General features: G+C 31.2%; 1 protein-coding gene across 2 annotated transcripts in view; it reads left to right on the top strand.

Annotated features, from left to right (window-relative positions):
- The window catches only part of bbox1 (butyrobetaine (gamma), 2-oxoglutarate dioxygenase (gamma-butyrobetaine hydroxylase) 1), a 42,582-nt gene that overhangs the window by 20,031 nt on the left and 2,363 nt on the right, over positions 1–20,188 (top strand). For both annotated transcript variants that reach the window (XM_056377789.1, XM_056377797.1), the window contains exons 4-7: positions 1,235–1,433; positions 2,281–2,386; positions 2,547–2,743; positions 3,488–3,654. In XM_056377789.1, the coding sequence (XP_056233764.1) occupies positions 1,235–1,433; positions 2,281–2,386; positions 2,547–2,743; positions 3,488–3,654 (669 nt within the window). The remainder of the gene's footprint in view (positions 1–1,234; positions 1,434–2,280; positions 2,387–2,546; positions 2,744–3,487; positions 3,655–20,188) is intronic.

The following is a 20,188-nucleotide window of genomic DNA, read 5'->3' as shown; positions in this document are numbered from 1 at the left end:
AATCTGCTTGTTGCATTTATAAATCTTTACGGCACTTCAGAGTGAACCGTCACATTTTCTTTTAAAGTTGTAAACACTTTAGATGGTGATAAATTATGCATGACATTAAGCAAGCTCGCCCCGTGTGTCCATCGCCTGCGAGCTTCAGCCTTGTAATCTGTTTGTGATGCAGCCGTTTGGAAAGTTGTTTTTGAAGTTGGTGGGTACTGAAAAGAGACGCGAGGAGGAGCCACAAAACATCAGACAGGTACACGATCTCCTCAGTTAAACCTAACCCCTCCTGCAAATGTACTTAGCAGCTGTTTCTGTGGAAGTCACTGGAGAGAGACTCCATGGAAAAAGAAGTCGAGCCAGCTGGGTGGAGAGGAGTGGGAGGATTTTTTCCACTTCTGTCTGTCTGATGGAGACGTGCTGATTTTTCTCAGTGAGCTATTCATCTTGAAGTGTGCAGACTATCACATGCAGTGGAGAGCTGCAGCGTTTTATAGATGAAATGTTTTCGGGTTTTTGGGTTTTTTTTTTTTTTTTTAAAGCAGGCAACCAGTAATAGACTTGTAAATTTATTGTTTCCGTTTTGGAGCAAAACAAGTCTGGAAGCTTTCAACTACACATTGATAATGTGTCTTATTCAATAGAAAGTGTGCGTTCACACCAGAGAGCACTTTCCACACTTTGTTTGACTTTCTTTACGATGCCTCAGGGGGGGGGGGGGGAATGTCCTAAAGGTTAGCAGTTTGTAGGGAATGGCCACACTCTACAGCTGATCCCTGCTGCACACCTGCATGGATCTGATCCATTGCTGTCAGTCCCAAACAACCGGATAATGCTGACACAAACATAAGTATCTTTGTCTGTGAATTCTGAATGGCATCCATCTGTGGCTGTCATTTATGCTCATGAAAAATCCTGCCAACATCCTCAATAAAACAGTCATTTAGATTTATTTATGTGGGAAGGAGTGATGTGGATTTAAAGAGAACATTCAACAAGCTAAGACGGGTTTATAACACGTAATGAAGAGAAGAAAAAAATGAATGTTACATCTGATAAAGTTGCTGGGATGTGAATCAGATCTGCTCGTGTTGTACAGTGTTTGTTTGTTTACCAGAGCAGCAACGTGTCAGGACAAAGAAGCACTGTTGGGTGGAAACGGCTTATTTCCTGTCAGATCAGCAAAAAAAAACTACAGTTACAATAAAATAATATTTCATCCATGTCCTCTTTGTCATTTCAGAGCGTTATTACTGGGACTCCAAACTGCGCATTCCCACCGCCGACTACCAGGAAGTCCTCCATGATGATAAGGCAGCACTGGCCTGGCTCTTGGCCCTGCGTCGTGTTGGCATCGTCTACCTGAGGGGGGCCCCAGCAGAGCAGGGCCAAGTGGCCAGACTCGCTGAGAGGATCGGCTATCTCAGGCTGACATTCTACGGGTAAGACTGCATGACGTTCATCCATTTATCTCCAGTCATCCTCAGCCAAGCCACTGTTTAATAACCTGGCTCCCCACTAAATCTTGAGCTGTTTGAATTTTCCACTGATCATACTTTAGCTGGAGCAGAGCCCGGGGAGTGTTATTAGTACAAATTAAATACAAAAGATCTTTATTTACATCTCTTTTCCAAATTTTTTGGATGAAAGATTCTCACTTTACAACATTAATGTTTAGGAAAATGTGTCCACCAGTCAGTTATCTGTACCTTTGATTCATTTGACTCCTTGGAGAAGCTTAGAGAGTGTCTGTTGGCCCTTTCATCACACCAGAGTTCATCACTTTGACTTATTGCAGTGCTGATTACTTGAGGATAGAGACGGCGAAAACAACCTAAAAGCATTCCAGCTTTTTTTTAAGCTAGAGGAATTACCTGGTGCACTCAGTCAGAACAGAGGTTTGGAGCGTAAAGGTTTTCCACTGCCAGGGGATGAGCTCATACTTGTGGAAGTAAAGAGACTGCAGACTGAAAGTGAAGGCCTGCCATCAGAGAAACTCGACTGTTTTACGAGTCGGGCATCCAAACGAGGCATGCAAACAGAACATGGAAGATAACTTTACCTCATTAGTGCTCGACTCCTGCTGCATCTCAATGAAGTATCTTACTTCAGAGGCAACAGCCTAAGCATTCCTGTGAAGCTTCGCAGTTTCCCCTCAGGGATCCCTGCGAAGTTCATCTCATCTCATCCTTTTCTCCACACAGCCTAATTGTCGCTGCTGATCTTCTAAAGCCAAAGTTAAATAATTAACATGGAGTCCATTAATTAATATATTATCTTTGTCCTCAGGCACACGTGGCAGGTCCAGGACAAATACATGGCAAACAATGTGGCCTACACTTCAGGACGGCTTAGTCACCACACAGACTACCCTGCACTGCACTTCGCACCTGGAGTGAGTAAAATCTGCCTTCTCTGAGGGTTAAACTGCACTAAACAGATATGGTAACCACATATGAATTTATATGCTGCTGTTAAACGTTTGTTTAGACTGCTGGCGTGTCGTTAGAGTTGTAAAACGAGCATTTGTGCAGCATGTGTGTGTCTGTTTTTAGGTGCAGTTTCTGCACTGCATCAACCAGGCAGTGGAAGGAGGGGAGAGCGAGGTGGTGGACGGCTTCCACATGGCCGAGCAGCTGCAGAGAGAAGACCCAGAGGCCTTCAGGACACTCACCTCGCTCCATGTGGACTTCACCGACACGGGGATGGACTACTGTGATTTCATGCTGCAGTCCAAGAAATGCATCATAGAGTGAGTGGAGATGGGCCGTCACATCACATCAGTTTCTTTTTTAAATTCTCAAAAGTACAACAAAGTTTCAGAACTTGCAAAAATTAAAATGACCAGCATTAAAAATGAAAGATGCAGTGGTATATCTCAGCAGTGTGAGGTTATGTGATTATTTGAAATAGGACGCTGCCATCTGCTGTTCAGGATGATTATGTGCACAGACACTCTCCAAAGTCATGTGGAAAACCTTCACAGAGGAGTGTCATGGCTGCATGATAATATTCATCGTGTTGTTCTGAGATGTTTAACAACCATATTTGGGTCTAATTGGTAGAAACGATGGTATTTAATCAATATGTCTGATAAATGAATTAGGACTTTCAAATCATTTCTGGGTCAAATGACTGGATCCAATTAATGTTTTCATAATTGATGAATCTAGTAATTATTTTCTTGATGAATCAATCAATAATAACATTTCAGAAAATAGAATTTGCCAGGGCCCAAGGTGTGACGTCTTTAAATTGCTTGTTTTGTCTGACCAACAGTTCAATACTTAAAGATATTTAATGCAAGAAAGAAGAAAAAAGCAGAAGCACCACATTGGAGATACTGGAACTAGAGAAAAAAGATGTAACAATTAGTTTACAGTATGATTAGTGGATCAACAGAAAATGTTTTTATTAATTAATCACTTAAATTACATTTTTGTGTGTGTATTAATCATTGTTTCAACTGTAAAACTTCCCTCGTGTCTCTGAGCAGCGTTGATGCCGAGGGGCGACTTGCGAGGATAAACTACAACAACGCCACGAGAGATTCGGTGCTGGACCTTCCCTTACACCAGGTTCAGCCCTTCTACAGAGCGCTGAAGGCCTTCGTGAACATCATGAACCGACCAGAGAACGTGGTCACCTACAGAATGGAGCCAGGTCAGTGTTCACCTCTCTAAACTAAAATTGATTTACGCAGGTCCTACTTTTGGTAGGATCATTAAAGTGTCTAAGAAAAGTTGGACCATATTCCAGAGGGTCTCAAACTGTCAAACCAGACAGACACTGTATGGATTCAATCACAAATTTATGCCTGATCGTTGACATGCAGTTAAATAAAGGGGCTGTCACAGCGATCAATGATTTAACTCCTGGACGATCGGATGTATTTCTGGATTTCTGGCATGTCCAAAATGTAATTCGGCTCTGCAGCACCTGATGGCTGCTGTTCATGTCAAAAATTTGAGTTATAACACAGTGAAATTGAAAATATTGACATGATAGACATATTTTTAGATTCAGTGAAACTTTCACTTTCCAGGGATATCTTTATCTCTGATGTCCATCTTGAACATCCATAAATAATCCATAAGTCTCTTTTCTATGATGAAGTTTTCTTCAGTCTCAGAGTAATTTATTGATACTTGTCAATACATCCAATGGTACATAGTAAACAGGAAGTGATAGTGAATTCTTGTACTAAATAAAAAAATTAAAAAAAATTAAACATATGCTAGATGAAGTCACTGAATCCAAAGCAACATTCTCTGACAGGGACACTTTCAGCAGTCGTGTGTGTGTGTTTATGTATGTAATGGTATGTGTGTATGTAATGGTATGTATTAGTGATCGAGCCGATTAATCGGGTTGGTTAATGGCATTTTTTCATAATCTGCATCGGCCAATTAAAATGCTCACGAGGCCGATTAAACAAAGAATTTATGCAGACGCTATAGACAGAGACTCTGTTCCCAGCGAGAGAGTATTCAGTGAGATTCGGACCATTTATGAGAAGAAAAGTAACAGGCTCAGTGGTGAAAATGCTGAGAAACTTTGTTTCCTGCATTACATTTTGGGACTATAAACTGGGACTACTGAGTAACTTTGTTTAACTGAGACAAAGAGAAAACAAAGAGATGCTGCTATTCTGCATAATACTAATATTGATTATTTTATTTAATGATGTAAGTTTCCAATTTTTTGTTCTCTCTCAAGTGCACGAAAACTTTATTTATTTTTCATTCATACATTTTTTTTACAAGTTTACCTGTAAGTGTATTATAGTTATAGTTTACTATAAGTGCACTGCAGACAGACTGCAGATCTATTTGTAGATAATGCAAACAACAGTGTTCAATAAATGTTCAGCAATATTGTGTCTTATGTGTTATTGTTACTAAATTCTTGTATTTTATCAGATTAAAAAAAAAAAAAGATAGGCTTTATATATCGGCATCGGCCATTGTAAAACTCATATCGGTCGATCACTAGTATATAGGTATGTATGTATGTAATGGTATGTACATATACATTGTTCATGTCTTTGTAAAGCATTTTGTGCTACATTTCATGTATGAAAGGTGCTATAATTACATTTTTTAAAATTATTTTGTATGTATGTATGTATGTATGTCTGTATGTCTGTATGTAATATTGTATTTTTTCTACCTGGTTAGATCCAGCAATAACTTTTGGACTGATTCTCTGAGTTCAAATCCTGGTCGATTCGCACATTGTCAATGCGACCAAATGTATTAGTGACCACTTGAAGCTACAGTAGTTCAGATCTGGGGTTTACTCAGGTTCCACACTTTTCCCTTGTCATTAAGTCCAGTCCACATGTCGAATAACTCCCCTGAAAAGTGACACATATGGTAACATCACTCTTGATATAGGGACATATACAGTATGTCATGTATGTGTATATATATATATGTCATAGATAATAGTATACTAAAGCATAAAACCGTTTATGCCTCACTATAATATGACTTTTTTTTAAATGAATTTTTATGCCTTACTATACTGTGTGGTTTTCATGACTTTTTATGCCTTACAATGCCACAACGTTTTTATGCCTTAAAATCCTATAACGTTTTTATGACTTTTTATACCTTACTATACTATGACATTTTTATGCCTTACTATAATATGACCTTTTTTATAACTTTTTATACCTTACTATACTATGACATTTTTATGCCTTACTATAATATGACATTTGTATGACTTTTTATGCCTTGATATACAATGACGTTTTTATGTCTTACTATACTATGACATTCTATGCCTTACTATACTATGATGTTTTTATGACTTTTTATACCTTACTATACTTTGACGTTTTTATGCCTTAATATACTATGACGTTTTTATGCCTTACTATAATATGACATTTCTATGACTTTTTATACCTTACTATACTATGACTTTTTATACCTTACTATACTATGACGTTTTTATGACTTTTTCATACCTTACTATACTATGACATTTTTATGACTTTTTCATACCTTACTATACTATGACATTTTCATGCCTTACAATAATATGACTTTTTATGCCTTACTATAATATGACTTTTTCATGCCTTACAATAATATAACTTTTCTATGACTTTTTATACCTTACTCTACTATGACGTATTTATGACGTTTTTATGCCTTGATATACAATGACGTTTTTATGCCTTACTATACTATGACGTTTTTATGACTTTTTATACCTTACTATACTATGACGTTTTTATGCCTTAATATACTATGACGTTTTTATGCCTTACTATAATATGACATTTCTATGACTTTTTATACCTTACTATACTATGACGTTTTTACAACTTTTTATGCCTGAATATACTATAACGTTTTTATGCCGTTCTATAATATGACTTTTTATGCCTTACTATAATATCGTCACCTTCCTAAAATAATGGCCTAAGTCATGTTTTGACAAAAATGTTTTTTTTGCCTAAATCACCCCCTCATGATGCTGGCCACCTCTGGTAAAATCGCCTGAATCCTCGGTTGAGGGGAACATGCAATTCTACCCCCGGTTGTATAATGGCCTATGTCAAAAGTGTGACTCTTTTGTTGAGTTTTTTGTGTTTCCTGAAAAACCTGAAAAAATGACTTAGGCCATTATTTTAAGAGGGTGTCGATATGACTTTTTATGCCTTACTATACTATGACGTATTTATGACGTTTTTATGCCTTGATATACAATGACGTTTTTATGCCTTACTATACTATGACGTTTTTATGACTTTTTCATACCTTACTATACTATGACATTTTCATGCCTTACAATAATATGACTTTTCTATGACTTTTTATACCTTACTATACTATGACGTTTTTATGACTTTTTATGCCTTGATATACAATGACGTTTTTATGCCTTACTATACTATGACGTTTTTATGACTTTTTATACCTTACTATACTATGACGTTTTTATGCCTTAATATACTATGACGTTTTTATGCCTTACTATAATATGACATTTCTATGACTTTTTATACCTTACTATACTATGACGTTTTTTACATTTTTTTATGCCTGAATATACTATAACGTTTTTATGCCGTTCTATAATATGACTTTTTATGCCTTACTATACTATGACATTTTCATGACTTTTTATACCTTACTATACTATGACTTTTTATACCTTACTATACTATGACGTTTTTTACGACTTTTTATGCCTGAATATACTATAACGTTTTTATGCCGTTCTATAATATGACTTTTTATGCCTTACTATACTATGACGTTTTTATGACTTTTTCATACCTTACTATACTATGACATTTTCATGCCTTACAATAATATGACTTTTTATACCTTACTATACTATGACATTTTTATGCCTTATTATAATATGACATTTCTATGACTTTTTATGCCTTGATATACTAGGACGTTTTTATGTCTTACTATAATATGACTTTTTATGCCTTACTATACTATGACGTTTTTATGACTTTTTGTACCTTACTATACTATGACGTTTTTATGACTTTTTATATCTTACTGTACTATGACGTTTTTATGCCTTACTATAAGATGACGTTTTTATGCCTTACTATAAGATGACGTTTTTATGACTTTTTATACCTTACTATACTATGACGTTTTTATGCCGTAATATACTATGACATTTTTATGCCTTACTATAATATGACGTTTTTATGACTTTTTATGCCTTAATATACTATGACGTTTTTATGCCTTACTATAATATGACTTTTTATGCCTTACTATTCTATGACATTTTTATGACTTTTTCATACCTTACTATACTATGACTTTTTATACCTTACTATAATATGACGTTTTTATGACTTTTTCATACCTTACTATACTATGACATTTTCATGCCTTACAATAATTTGACTTTTTATGACTTTTTATGCCTTACTATACTATGACGTTTTTATGGCTTACGTTTTTATGACTTTTTATACCTTTACTATACTATGACATTTTCATGCCTTGCAATAATATGACTTTTTATGCCTTACTATAATATGACGCTTTTATGCCTTTTTTTGCCTTAATATACTATGACGTTTTTATGCCTTCCTATAATATGACTTTTTATGCCTTACTATTCTGACATTTTTATGACTTTTTCATACCTTACTATACTATGACTTTTTATACCTTACTATACTATGACGTTTTTATGACTTTTTCATACCTTACTATACTATGACATTTTCATGCCTTACAATAATATGACTTTTTATGACTTTTTATGCCTTACTATACTATGACGTTTTTATGGCTTACGTTTTTATGACTTTTTATACCTTTACTATACTATGACATTTTCATGCCTTGCAATAATATGACTTTTTATGCCTTACTATAATATGACTTTTTATGCCTTACTATTCTATGACATTTTTATGACTTTTTATACCTTACTATACTATGACATTTTCATGCCTTTTTCATACCTTACTATACTATGACATTTTTATACTTTATTATAATATGACATTTCTATGACTTTTTATGCCTTGATATACAAGGACATTTTTATGTCTTACTATAATATGACTTTTTATGCCTTACTATACTGACGTTTTTATGACTTTTTATACCTTACTATACTATGACGTTTTTATGACTTTTTATACCTTACTATACTATGACGTTTTTATACCGTAATATACTATGACATTTTTATGCCTTACTATAATATGACTTTTTATGCCTTACTATAAGATGACGCTTTTATAACTTTTTATACCTTACTATACTAAGACATTTCTATGACTTTTTTTACCTTACTATACTATAACGTTTTTATGCTGTTCTATAATATGACTTCTTATGCCTTACTATACTATGACATTTTCATGACTTTTTATACCTTACTATACTATGACGTTTTTATGACTTTTTATACCTTACTATACTATGACTTTTTTATACCGTAATATACTATGACATTTTTATGCCTTACTATAATATGACATTTCTATGACTTTTTATGCCTTGATATACAAGGACGTTTTTATGTCTTACTATAATATGACTTTTTATGCCTTACTATACTGACGTTTTTATGACTTTTTTTACCTTACTATACTATGACGTTTTTATGCCGTAATATACTATGACATTTTTATGCCTTATTATAATATGATGTTTTTATGACTTTTTATGCCTTAATATACTATGATGTTTTTATGCCTTACTATAATATGACTTTTTATGCCTTACTATTCTATGACATTTTTATGACTTTTTCATACCTTACTATACTATGACTTTTTACACCTTACTATACTATGACGTTTTTATGACTTTTTCATACCTTACTATACTATGACTTTTCTATGACTTTTTATACCTTACTATACTATGACGTTTTTATGACGTTTTATGCCTTAATATACTATGACGTTTTTATGCCTTACTATACTATGACATTTCTATGACGTTTTTATGCCTTACTATAATATGACTTTTTATGCCTTACTATTCTATGACATTTTTATGACTTTTTATACCTTACTATACTATGACGTTTTTATGACTTTTTCATACCTTACTATACTATGACATTTTCATGCCTTACAATAATATGACTTTTCTATGACTTTTTATACCTTACTATACTATGACGTTTATATGACGTTTTTATGCCTTACTATAAGATGACGTTTTTATAACTTTTTATGCCTGAATATACTATAACGTTTTTATGCCGTTCTATAATATAATATAATAGACATTTTCATGACTTTTTATACCTTACTATACTATGACTTTTTATACCTTACTATACTATGACGTTTTTATGACTTTTTATGCCTTACTATACTATGACATTTTTATGCCTTATTATAATATGACATTTCTATGACTTTTTATGCCTTGATATACAAGGACGTTTTTATGTCTTACTATAATATGACTTTTTATGCCTTACTATACTGACGTTTTTATGACTTTTTATACCTTACTATACTATGACGTTTTTATGCCGTAATATACTATGACATTTTTATGCCTTATTATAATATGATGTTTTTATGACTTTTTATGCCTTAATATACTATGATGTTTTTATGCCTTACTATAATATGACTTTTTATGCCTTACTATACTATGACATTTTTATGACTTTTTAAGCCTTACTATACTATGACTTTTTTTACCTTACTATACTATGACGTTTTTATGACTTTTTATACCTTACTATACTATGACTTTTCTATGACTTTTTATACCTTACTATACTATGACGTTTTTATGACGTTTTATGCCTTAATATACTATGACTTTTTTATGCCTTACTATAATATGACTTTTTATGCCTTACTATTCTATGATGTTTTTATGACGTTTTTATGCCTTACTATAAGATGACGTTTTTATGACTTTTTATACCTTACTATACTGTGACGTTTTTATGCCTTAATATACTATGACGTTTTTATGCCTTAATATACTATGACGTTTTTATGCCTTACTATAAAATGACTTTTTATACCTTACTATTCTATGACATTTTTATGACTTTTTATACCTTACTATACTATGACTTTTTATACCTTACTATACTGTGACGTTTTTATGGCTTTTTCATACCTTACTATACTATGACATTTTCATGCCTTACAATAATATGACTTTTTATGACTTTTTATGCCTTACTATACTATGACATTTTTATGCCTTACTATAATATGACATTTGTATGACATTCTATGCCTTACTATACTATGACGTTTTTATGCCTTTTTATGCCTTGATATACAATGACGTTTTTATGCCTTACTATACTATGACATTTCTATGACTTTTTATACCTTACTATACTATGACATTTTATGCCTTACTATTCTATGACATTTTCATGACTTTTTATACCTTACTATACTATGACGTTTTTATGACTTTTTCATACCGTACTATACTATAACATTTTCATGCCTTACAATAATATGACTTTTTATGCCTTACTATACTATGACGTTTTTATGGCTTGCTATAATATGACGTTTTTATGACTTTTTATACATTTACTATACTATGACATTTTTATGGCTTACTATACTATGACTTTTTATACCTTACTTTATTATATTTTTATGGCTTACTATAATTACTTTTTATGACTTTTTCATACCTTACTATGACGTTTTTATGACTTTTCATGCCTTGCTATACTATATTTTTATGCCTTTCTATACCTTACTATACTATGACATTTTTATGCCTCACTATAATATAATTTTTTGACTTTTTATGCCTTACTATAATTACTTTTTATGACTTTTTCATACCTTACTACACTATGACATTTTTATGCCATACTATAATGACATTTTTATGACTTTTTATACCTTACTATAATATGACTTTTTATGCCTTACTATACTATGACATCTCTATGACTTTTTATACTTTACTATATTATGACTTTTTATGACTTCTTTATTCCTAACTTTATTATGATGTTTTCATGACGTTTTTATGCCTTACTTATTTGTATGTAAGGGTTTATGTAACATCCATATGAAAAAAAGACAAGACACCAAATTAAAACAACAAAAGACACATAAATCAGAACGTAACAAAACCAGGTGTTCGCACGCTGAAAGCCTCTGGTCTTCTTATGCTGGGACCAAAGTTTTTAAAGCCTTCCTTCCAAGGCTAGGTGTATCTCATGAAGTAATCAGCCTGGGCTGAGCCACATGGGATACAGGACAGGGAAACGACAGAAACATCAGGAGGGCACCCTGCCGTAACAGTATATATATATATATATATATATATATATATATATATATATATATATATATATATATATATATATGTATGTATGTATGTATGTATGAATGTGTTGTATGTATGTGTTGTGGTATGAAGGTATGTTTATATGTAATGCTATGCATGTATTAATATAAAATTGTATTTTTTCTGCCTGGTTAGATCCAGCAATAAAATTGGACTTGTAGCTGCTTCTTTGAGTTCAACTCCTGGTCGATTTACACATTCTTAAGCTGACCGAAAGTGTGAGTGGCTCCTTGAAGCTAAAGTAGTAATGATCTGTGGTTTAGTAAGGTTTCAAACTTCTTTTGTCATTTGTATGTCAAATATATGTTATAAGTCATTGTATACAACATCATAGCATAGTAAGTCAAAGAACAACATAGTATAGTAAGGCATTAAAAGTCATGAAAACATCACAGTATACTAAGGCATCAAAACGTCATAAAAATGTCAAAAAACGTCATAGTATAGTATGGCATGAAAATGACAAAAAACGTCATAGTATATTAAGGCATAAAAGGTCATAAAAACATCATAGAATGGTAAGGCATCAAATGAAATAGTACAGTAGGGCTTGAAAATGACAAAAAACGTCATAGTATAGTATGACATAAAAATTTCAAAAAACATGATAGTATAGTAAGGCATAAAAATGTCAAAAAATGTCATAGTATAGTATGACATGAAAATGCCAATAAACGTCATAGTATAGTATGGCATAAAAAGGTCAAAAAACATCATAGTATAGTATGGCATAAAAATGTCAAAAAACATCATAGTATATTAAGGCATAAAAGGTCATAAAAACATCATAGAATGGTAAGGCATCAAATGAAATAGAATAATAAGGCTTAAAAATGCCAATAAATGTCATAGTATAGTATGACATAAAAATGCCAATAAACGTCATAGTATAGTATGGCATAAAACATCAAAAACACATCATAGTATATTAAGGCATGAAAGGTCATAAAAACATCATAGTATAGTAATGCATCACATGAAATAGAATAATAAGGCTTAAAAATGCCAATAAATGTCATAGTATAGTATGACATAAAAATGTCAAAAAAACATGATAGTATATTAAGGCATTAAAGGTCATAAAAACATCATAGAATGGTAAGGTATCAAATGAAATAGTACAGTAGGGCATGAAAATTACAAAAAACGTCATAGTATAGTAAAGTATCAAATGAAATAGTATTGTAAGGCATGAAAATGCCAATAAACGTCATAGTATAGTACGGCATAAAAATGTCAAAAAACGTCATAGTATAGTATGGCATAAAAATGTCAAAAAACATCATAGTATATTAAGGCATAAAAGGTCATAAAAACATCATAGTATGGTAATGCATCACATGAAATATAATAATAAGGCTTAAAAATGCCAATAAATGTCATAGTATAGTATGACATAAAAATGCCTATAAACGTCATAGTATAGTATGGCATAAAACATCAAAAAAACATGATAGTATATTAAGGCATGAAAGGTCATAAAAACATCATAGTATGGTAAGGCATCAAATGAAATAGAATAATAAGGCTGAAAAATGTCAAAAAATGTCATAGTATAGTATGGCATAAAAATGTCAAAAAACGTCATAGTGTAGTATGGCATAAAACGTCAAAAAAACATGATAGTATATTAAGGCACGAAAGGCCATAAAAACATCATAGTATGGTAAGGCATCAAATGAAATAGTACAGTAGGGCATGAAAATGACAAAACGTCATAGTATAGCATGGCATAAAAATTACAAAAAACGTCATAGTATAGTAAAGTATCAAATGAAATAGTATTGTAAGGCATGAAAATGCCAATAAACGTCATAGTATAGTACGGCATAAAAAGGTCAAAAAACGTCATAGTATAGTATGGCATAAAAATGTCAAAAAAAATGATAGTATATTAAGGCATGAAAGGTCATAAAAACATCATAGAATGGTAAGGTATCACATGAAATAGTACAGTAGGGCATGAAAATGACAAAAAACGTCATAGTATAGTATGGCATAAAACATCAAAAAAACATCATAGTATATCAAGGCATGAAAGGTCATAAAAACATCATAGTATGGTAAGGTATCACATGAAATAGTACAGTAGGGCATGAAAATGACAAAAAAACGTCATAGTATAGTATGGCATGAAAATGACAAAAAACGTCATAGTATAGTATGGCATAAAAATATCAAAAAACATCATAGTATATTAAGGCATAAAAGGTCATAAAAACATCATAGAATGGTAAGGCATCAAATGAAATAGTACAGTAGGGCATGAAAATGACAAAAAACGTCATAGTATAGTATGGCATAAAAATGTCAAAAAAAGGTCATAGTATATTAAGGCATGAAAGGTCATAAAAACATCATAGTATGGTAATGCATCACATGAAATATAATAATAAGGCTTAAAAATGCCAATAAATGTCATAGTATAGTATGACATAAAAATGCCTATAAACGTCATAGTATAGTATGGCATAAAACGTCAAAAAAACATGATAGTATATTAAGGCACGAAAGGCCATAAAAACATCATAGTATGGTAAGGCATCAAATGAAATAGTACAGTAGGGCATGAAAATGACAAAAAAACATCATAGTATAGTATGGCATAAAACGTCAAAAAAACATGATAGTATATTAAGGCATGAAAGGTCATAAAAACATCATAGTATGGTAAGGTATCAAATGAAATAGTACAGTAGGGCATGAAAATGACAAAACGTCATAGTATAGCATGGCATAAAAATTACAAAAAACGTCATAGTATAGTAAAGTATCAAATGAAATAGTATTGTAAGGCATGAAAATGCCAATAAACGTCATAGTATAGTATGGCATAAAACGTCAAAAAAACATGATAGTATATTAAGGCATGAAAGGTCATAAAAACATCATAGAATGGTAAGGTATCAAATGAAATAGTACAGTAGGGCATGAAAATTACAAAAAACGTCATAGTATAGTAAAGTATCAAATGAAATAGTATTGTAAGGCATGAAAATGCCAATAAAAGTCATAGTATAGTACGGCATAAAAAGGTAAAAAAAACATCATAGTATAGTATGGCATAAAACGTCAAAAAAACATGATAGTATATTAAGGCATGAAAGGTCATAAAAACATCATAGTATGGTAATGCATCAAATGAAATAGTACAGTAGGGCATGAAAATGACAAAAAACGTCATAGTATAGTATGGCATGAAAATGACAAAAAACGTCATAGTATAATATGGCATAAAACGTCAAAAAAACATGATAGTATATTAAGGCATAAAAGGTCATAAAAACATCATAGAATGGTAAGGCATCAAATGAAATAGTACAGTAGGGCATGAAAATGACAAAAAACGTCATAGTATATTAAGGCATGAAAGGTCATAAAAACATCATAGTATGGTAATGCATCACATGAAATATAATAATAAGGCTTAAAAATGCCAATAAATGTCATAGTATAGTATGACATAAAAATGCCTATAAACGTCATAGTATAGTATGGCATAAAACATCAAAAAAACATGATAGTATATTAAGGCATGAAAGGTCATAAAAACATCATAGTATGGTAAGGCATCAAATGAAATAGAATAATAAGGCTGAAAAATGTCAAAAAATGTCATAGTATAGTATGGCATAAAACGTCAAAAAAACATGATAGTATATTAAGGCACGAAAGGCCATAAAAACATCATAGTATGGTAAGGCATCAAATGAAATAGTACAGTAGGGCATGAAAATGACAAAACGTCATAGTATAGCATGGCATAAAAATTACAAAAAACGTCATAGTATAGTAAAGTATCAAATGAAATAGTATTGTAAGGCATGAAAATGCCAATAAAAGTCATAGTATAGTACGGCATAAAAAGGTAAAAAAAACATCATAGTATAGTATGGCATAAAACGTCAAAAAAACATGATAGTATATTAAGGCATGAAAGGTCATAAAAACATCATAGTATGGTAATGCATCAAATGAAATAGTACAGTAGGGCATGAAAATGACAAAAAACGTCATAGTATAGTATGGCATGAAAATGACAAAAAACGTCATAGTATAGTATGGCATAAAAATGTCAAAAAACATCATAGTATATTAAGGCATAAAAGGTCATAAAAACATCATAGAATGGTAAGGCATCAAATGAAATAGTACAGTAGGGCATGAAAATGACAAAAAACGTCATAGTATATTAAGGCATGAAAGGTCATAAAAACATCATAGTATGGTAATGCATCACATGAAATATAATAATAAGGCTTAAAAATGCCAATAAATGTCATAGTATAGTATGACATAAAAATGCCAATAAACGTCATAGTATAGTATGGCATAAAACATCAAAAAAACATGATAGTATATTAAGGCATGAAAGGCCATAAAAACATCATAGTATGGTAAGGCATCAAATGAAATAGTACAGTAGGGCATGAAAATGACAAAAAAAACGTCATAGTATAGTATGTCATAAAACGTCAAAAAAACATGATAGTATATTAAGGCATGAAAGGTCATAAAAACATCATAGAATGGTAAGGTATCAAATGAAATAGTACAGTAGGGCATGAAAATTACAAAAAACGTCATAGTATAGTAAAGTATCAAATGAAATAGTATTGTAAGGCATGAAAATGCCAATAAACGTCATAGTATAGTATGGCATAAAAAGGTCAAAAAAACATCATAGTATAGTATGGCATAAAACGTCAAAAAAACATGACAGTATATTAAGGCATGAAAGGTCATAAAAACATCATAGAATGGTAATGCTTCAAATGAAATAGTACAGTAGGGCATGAAAATGACAAAAAACGTCATAGTATGGCATGAAAATGACAAAAAACGTCATAGTATATTAAGGCATAAAAGGTCATAAAAACATCATAGAATGGTAATGCATCAAATGAAATAGTACAGTAGGGCATGAAAATGACAAAAAAACGTCATAGTATAGTATGGCATAAAAATGTCAAAAAAACATGATAGTATATTAATGCATGAAAGGTCATAAAAACATCATAGAATGGTAAAGTATCAAATGAAATAGTACAGTAGGGCATGAAAATTACAAAAAAACGTCATAGTATAGTAAAGTATCAAATGAAATAGTATTGTAAGGCATGAAAATGCCAATAAACGTCATAGTATAGTATGGCATAAAAAGGTCAAAAAACATCATAGTATAGCAGGGCATAAAACGTCAAAAAAACATGATAGTTTATTAAGGCATGAAACGTCATAAAAACATCATAGTATGGTAATGCATCAAATGAAATAGAATAATAAGGCTTAAAAATGCCAATAAATGTCATAGTATAGTATGCCATAAAAATGTCAAAAAACGTCATAGTATAGCAGGGCATAAAACGTCAAAAAAACATGATAGTTTATTAACGCATGAAACGTCATAAATACATCATAGTATGGTAATGCATTAAATGAAATAGAATAATAAGGCTGAAAAATGCCAATAAATGTCATATTATAGTATGGCATAAAAATGTCAAAAAACGTCATAGTATAGCATGGCATAAAACGTCAAAAAAACATGATAGTTTATTAAGGCATGAAACGTCATAAAAACATCATAGTATGGTAATGCATCAAATGAAATAGAATAATAAGGCTGAAAAATGCCAATAAATGTCATATTATAGTATGGCATAAAAATGTCAAAAAACGTCATAGTATAGTATGGCATAAAACGTCAAAAAAACATGATAGTTTATTAAGGCATGAAACGTCATAAAAACATCATAGTATGGTAATGCATCAAATGAAATAGAATAATAAGGCTGAAAAATGCCAATAAATGTCATAGTATAGTATGCCATAAAGATGTCAAAAAACGTCATAGTATAGTATGGCATAAAATATAAAAAAAACATGATAGTTTATTAAGGCATGAAACGTCATAAAAACATCATAGTATGGTAATGCATCAAATGAAATAGTACAGTAAGGCATGAAAACGACAAAAAAACGTCATAGTATAGTATGCCATAAAAATGTCAAAAAACGTCATAGTATAGTATGCCATAAAAATGACAAAAAACGTCAAAAAAACATCATAGTATAGTATGGCATAAAAATGTCAAAAAAACATGATAGTATATTAAGGCATGAAAGGTCATAAAAACATCATAGAATGGTAATGCATCAAATGAAATAGTACAGTAGGGCATGAAAATGACAAACAACGTCATAGTATAGCATGGCATAAAAATGCCAATAAACGTCATAGTATAGTAAAGTATCAAATGAAATAGTACAGTAGGGCATGAAAATGCCAATAAACGTCATAGTATAGTATGGCATAAAACTGTCAAAAAAACATGATAGTTTATTAAGGCATGAAAGGTCATAAAAACATCATAGTATGGTAAGGTATCAAATGAAATAGTACAGTAAGGTATGAAAATGCCAATAAACGTCATAGTATAGTATCGCATAAAACTGTCAAAAAATGTCATAGTATAGTATGTCATAAAACGTCAAAAAAACATGATAGTATATTAAGGCATGAAAGGTCATAAAAACATCATAGTATGGTAAGGCATCAAATGAAATAGTACAGTAGGGCATGAAAATGACAAAACGTCATAGTATAGTATGGCATAAAAATTACAAAAAACGTCATAGTATAGCATGGCATAAAAATATCAAAAAAACATCATAGTATAGTATGGCATAAAAATGTCAAAAAAACGTCATAGTATAGTATGGCATAAAAAGGTCAAAAAAAAAAGGTGGTATATTAAGGCATGAAAGGTCATAAAAACATCATAGAATGGTAATGCATCAAATGAAATAGTACAGTAGGGCATGAAAATGACAAAAAACGTCATAGTATAGTATGGCATAAAACATCAAAAAAACATCATAGTATATCAAGGCATGAAAGGTCATAAAAACATCATAGTATGGTAAGGTATCACATGAAATAGTACAGTAGGGCATGAAAATGACAAAAAAACGTCATAGTATAGTATGGCATGAAAATGACAAAAAACGTCATAGTATAGTATGGCATAAAAATATCAAAAAAACATCATAGTATATTAAGGCATAAAAGGTCATAAAAACATCATAGAATGGTAAGGCATCAAATGAAATAGTATTGTAAGGCATGAAAATGACAAAAAACGTCATAGTATAGTATGGCATAAAAATGTCAAAAAAAGGTCATAGTATATTAAGGCATGAAAGGTCATAAAAACATCATAGTATGGTAATGCATCAAATGAAATAGAATAATAAGGCTTAAAAATGCCAATAAATGTCATAGTATAGTATGCCATAAAAATGTCAAAAAACGTCATAGTATAGCAGGGCATAAAACGTCAAAAAAACATGATAGTTTATTAACGCATGAAACGTCATAAAAACATCATAGTATGGTAATGCATTAAATGAAATAGAATAATAAGGCTGAAAAATGCCAATAAATGTCATATTATAGTATGGCATAAAAATGTCAAAAAACGTCATAGTATAGCATGGCATAAAACGTCAAAAAAACATGATAGTTTATTAAGGCATGAAACGTCATAAAAACATCATAGTATGGTAATGCATCAAATGAAATAGAATAATAAGGCTGAAAAATGCCAATAAATGTCATATTATAGTATGGCATAAAAATGTCAAAAAACGTCATAGTATAGTATGGCATAAAACGTCAAAAAAACATGATAGTTTATTAAGGCATGAAACGTCATAAAAACATCATAGTATGGTAATGCATCAAATGAAATAGAATAATAAGGCTGAAAAATGCCAATAAATGTCATAGTATAGTATGCCATAAAGATGTCAAAAAACGTCATAGTATAGTATGGCATAAAATATAAAAAAAACATGATAGTTTATTAAGGCATGAAACGTCATAAAAACATCATAGTATGGTAATGCATCAAATGAAATAGTACAGTAAGGCATGAAAACGACAAAAAACGTCATAGTATAGTATGCCATAAAAATGTCAAAAAACGTCATAGTATAGTATGCCATAAAAATGACAAAAAACGTCATAGTATAGTATGGCATAAAACATCAAAAAAACATCATAGTATATTAAGGCACGAAAGGTCATAAAAACATCATAGTATGGTAATGCATCAAATGAAATAGTACAGTAGGGCATGAAAATGACAAACAACGTCATAGTATAGCATGGCATAAAAATTACAAAAAACATCATAGTATAGTAAAGTATCAAATGAAATAGTATTGTAAGGCATGAAAATGCCAATAAACGTCATAGTATAGTATGGCATAAAACTGTCAAAAAACATCATAGTATATTAAGGCATGAAAGGTCATAAAAACATCATAGTATGGTAAGGTATCAAATGAAATAGTAC

Source organism: Seriola aureovittata, chromosome 1 (assembly GCF_021018895.1).
Source record: "Seriola aureovittata isolate HTS-2021-v1 ecotype China chromosome 1, ASM2101889v1, whole genome shotgun sequence".
NCBI lineage: Eukaryota > Metazoa > Chordata > Actinopteri > Carangiformes > Carangidae > Seriola > Seriola aureovittata.
Note: the sequence above shows the minus strand (reverse complement) of the source record. Positions and strands in the feature narration are given on the sequence as shown.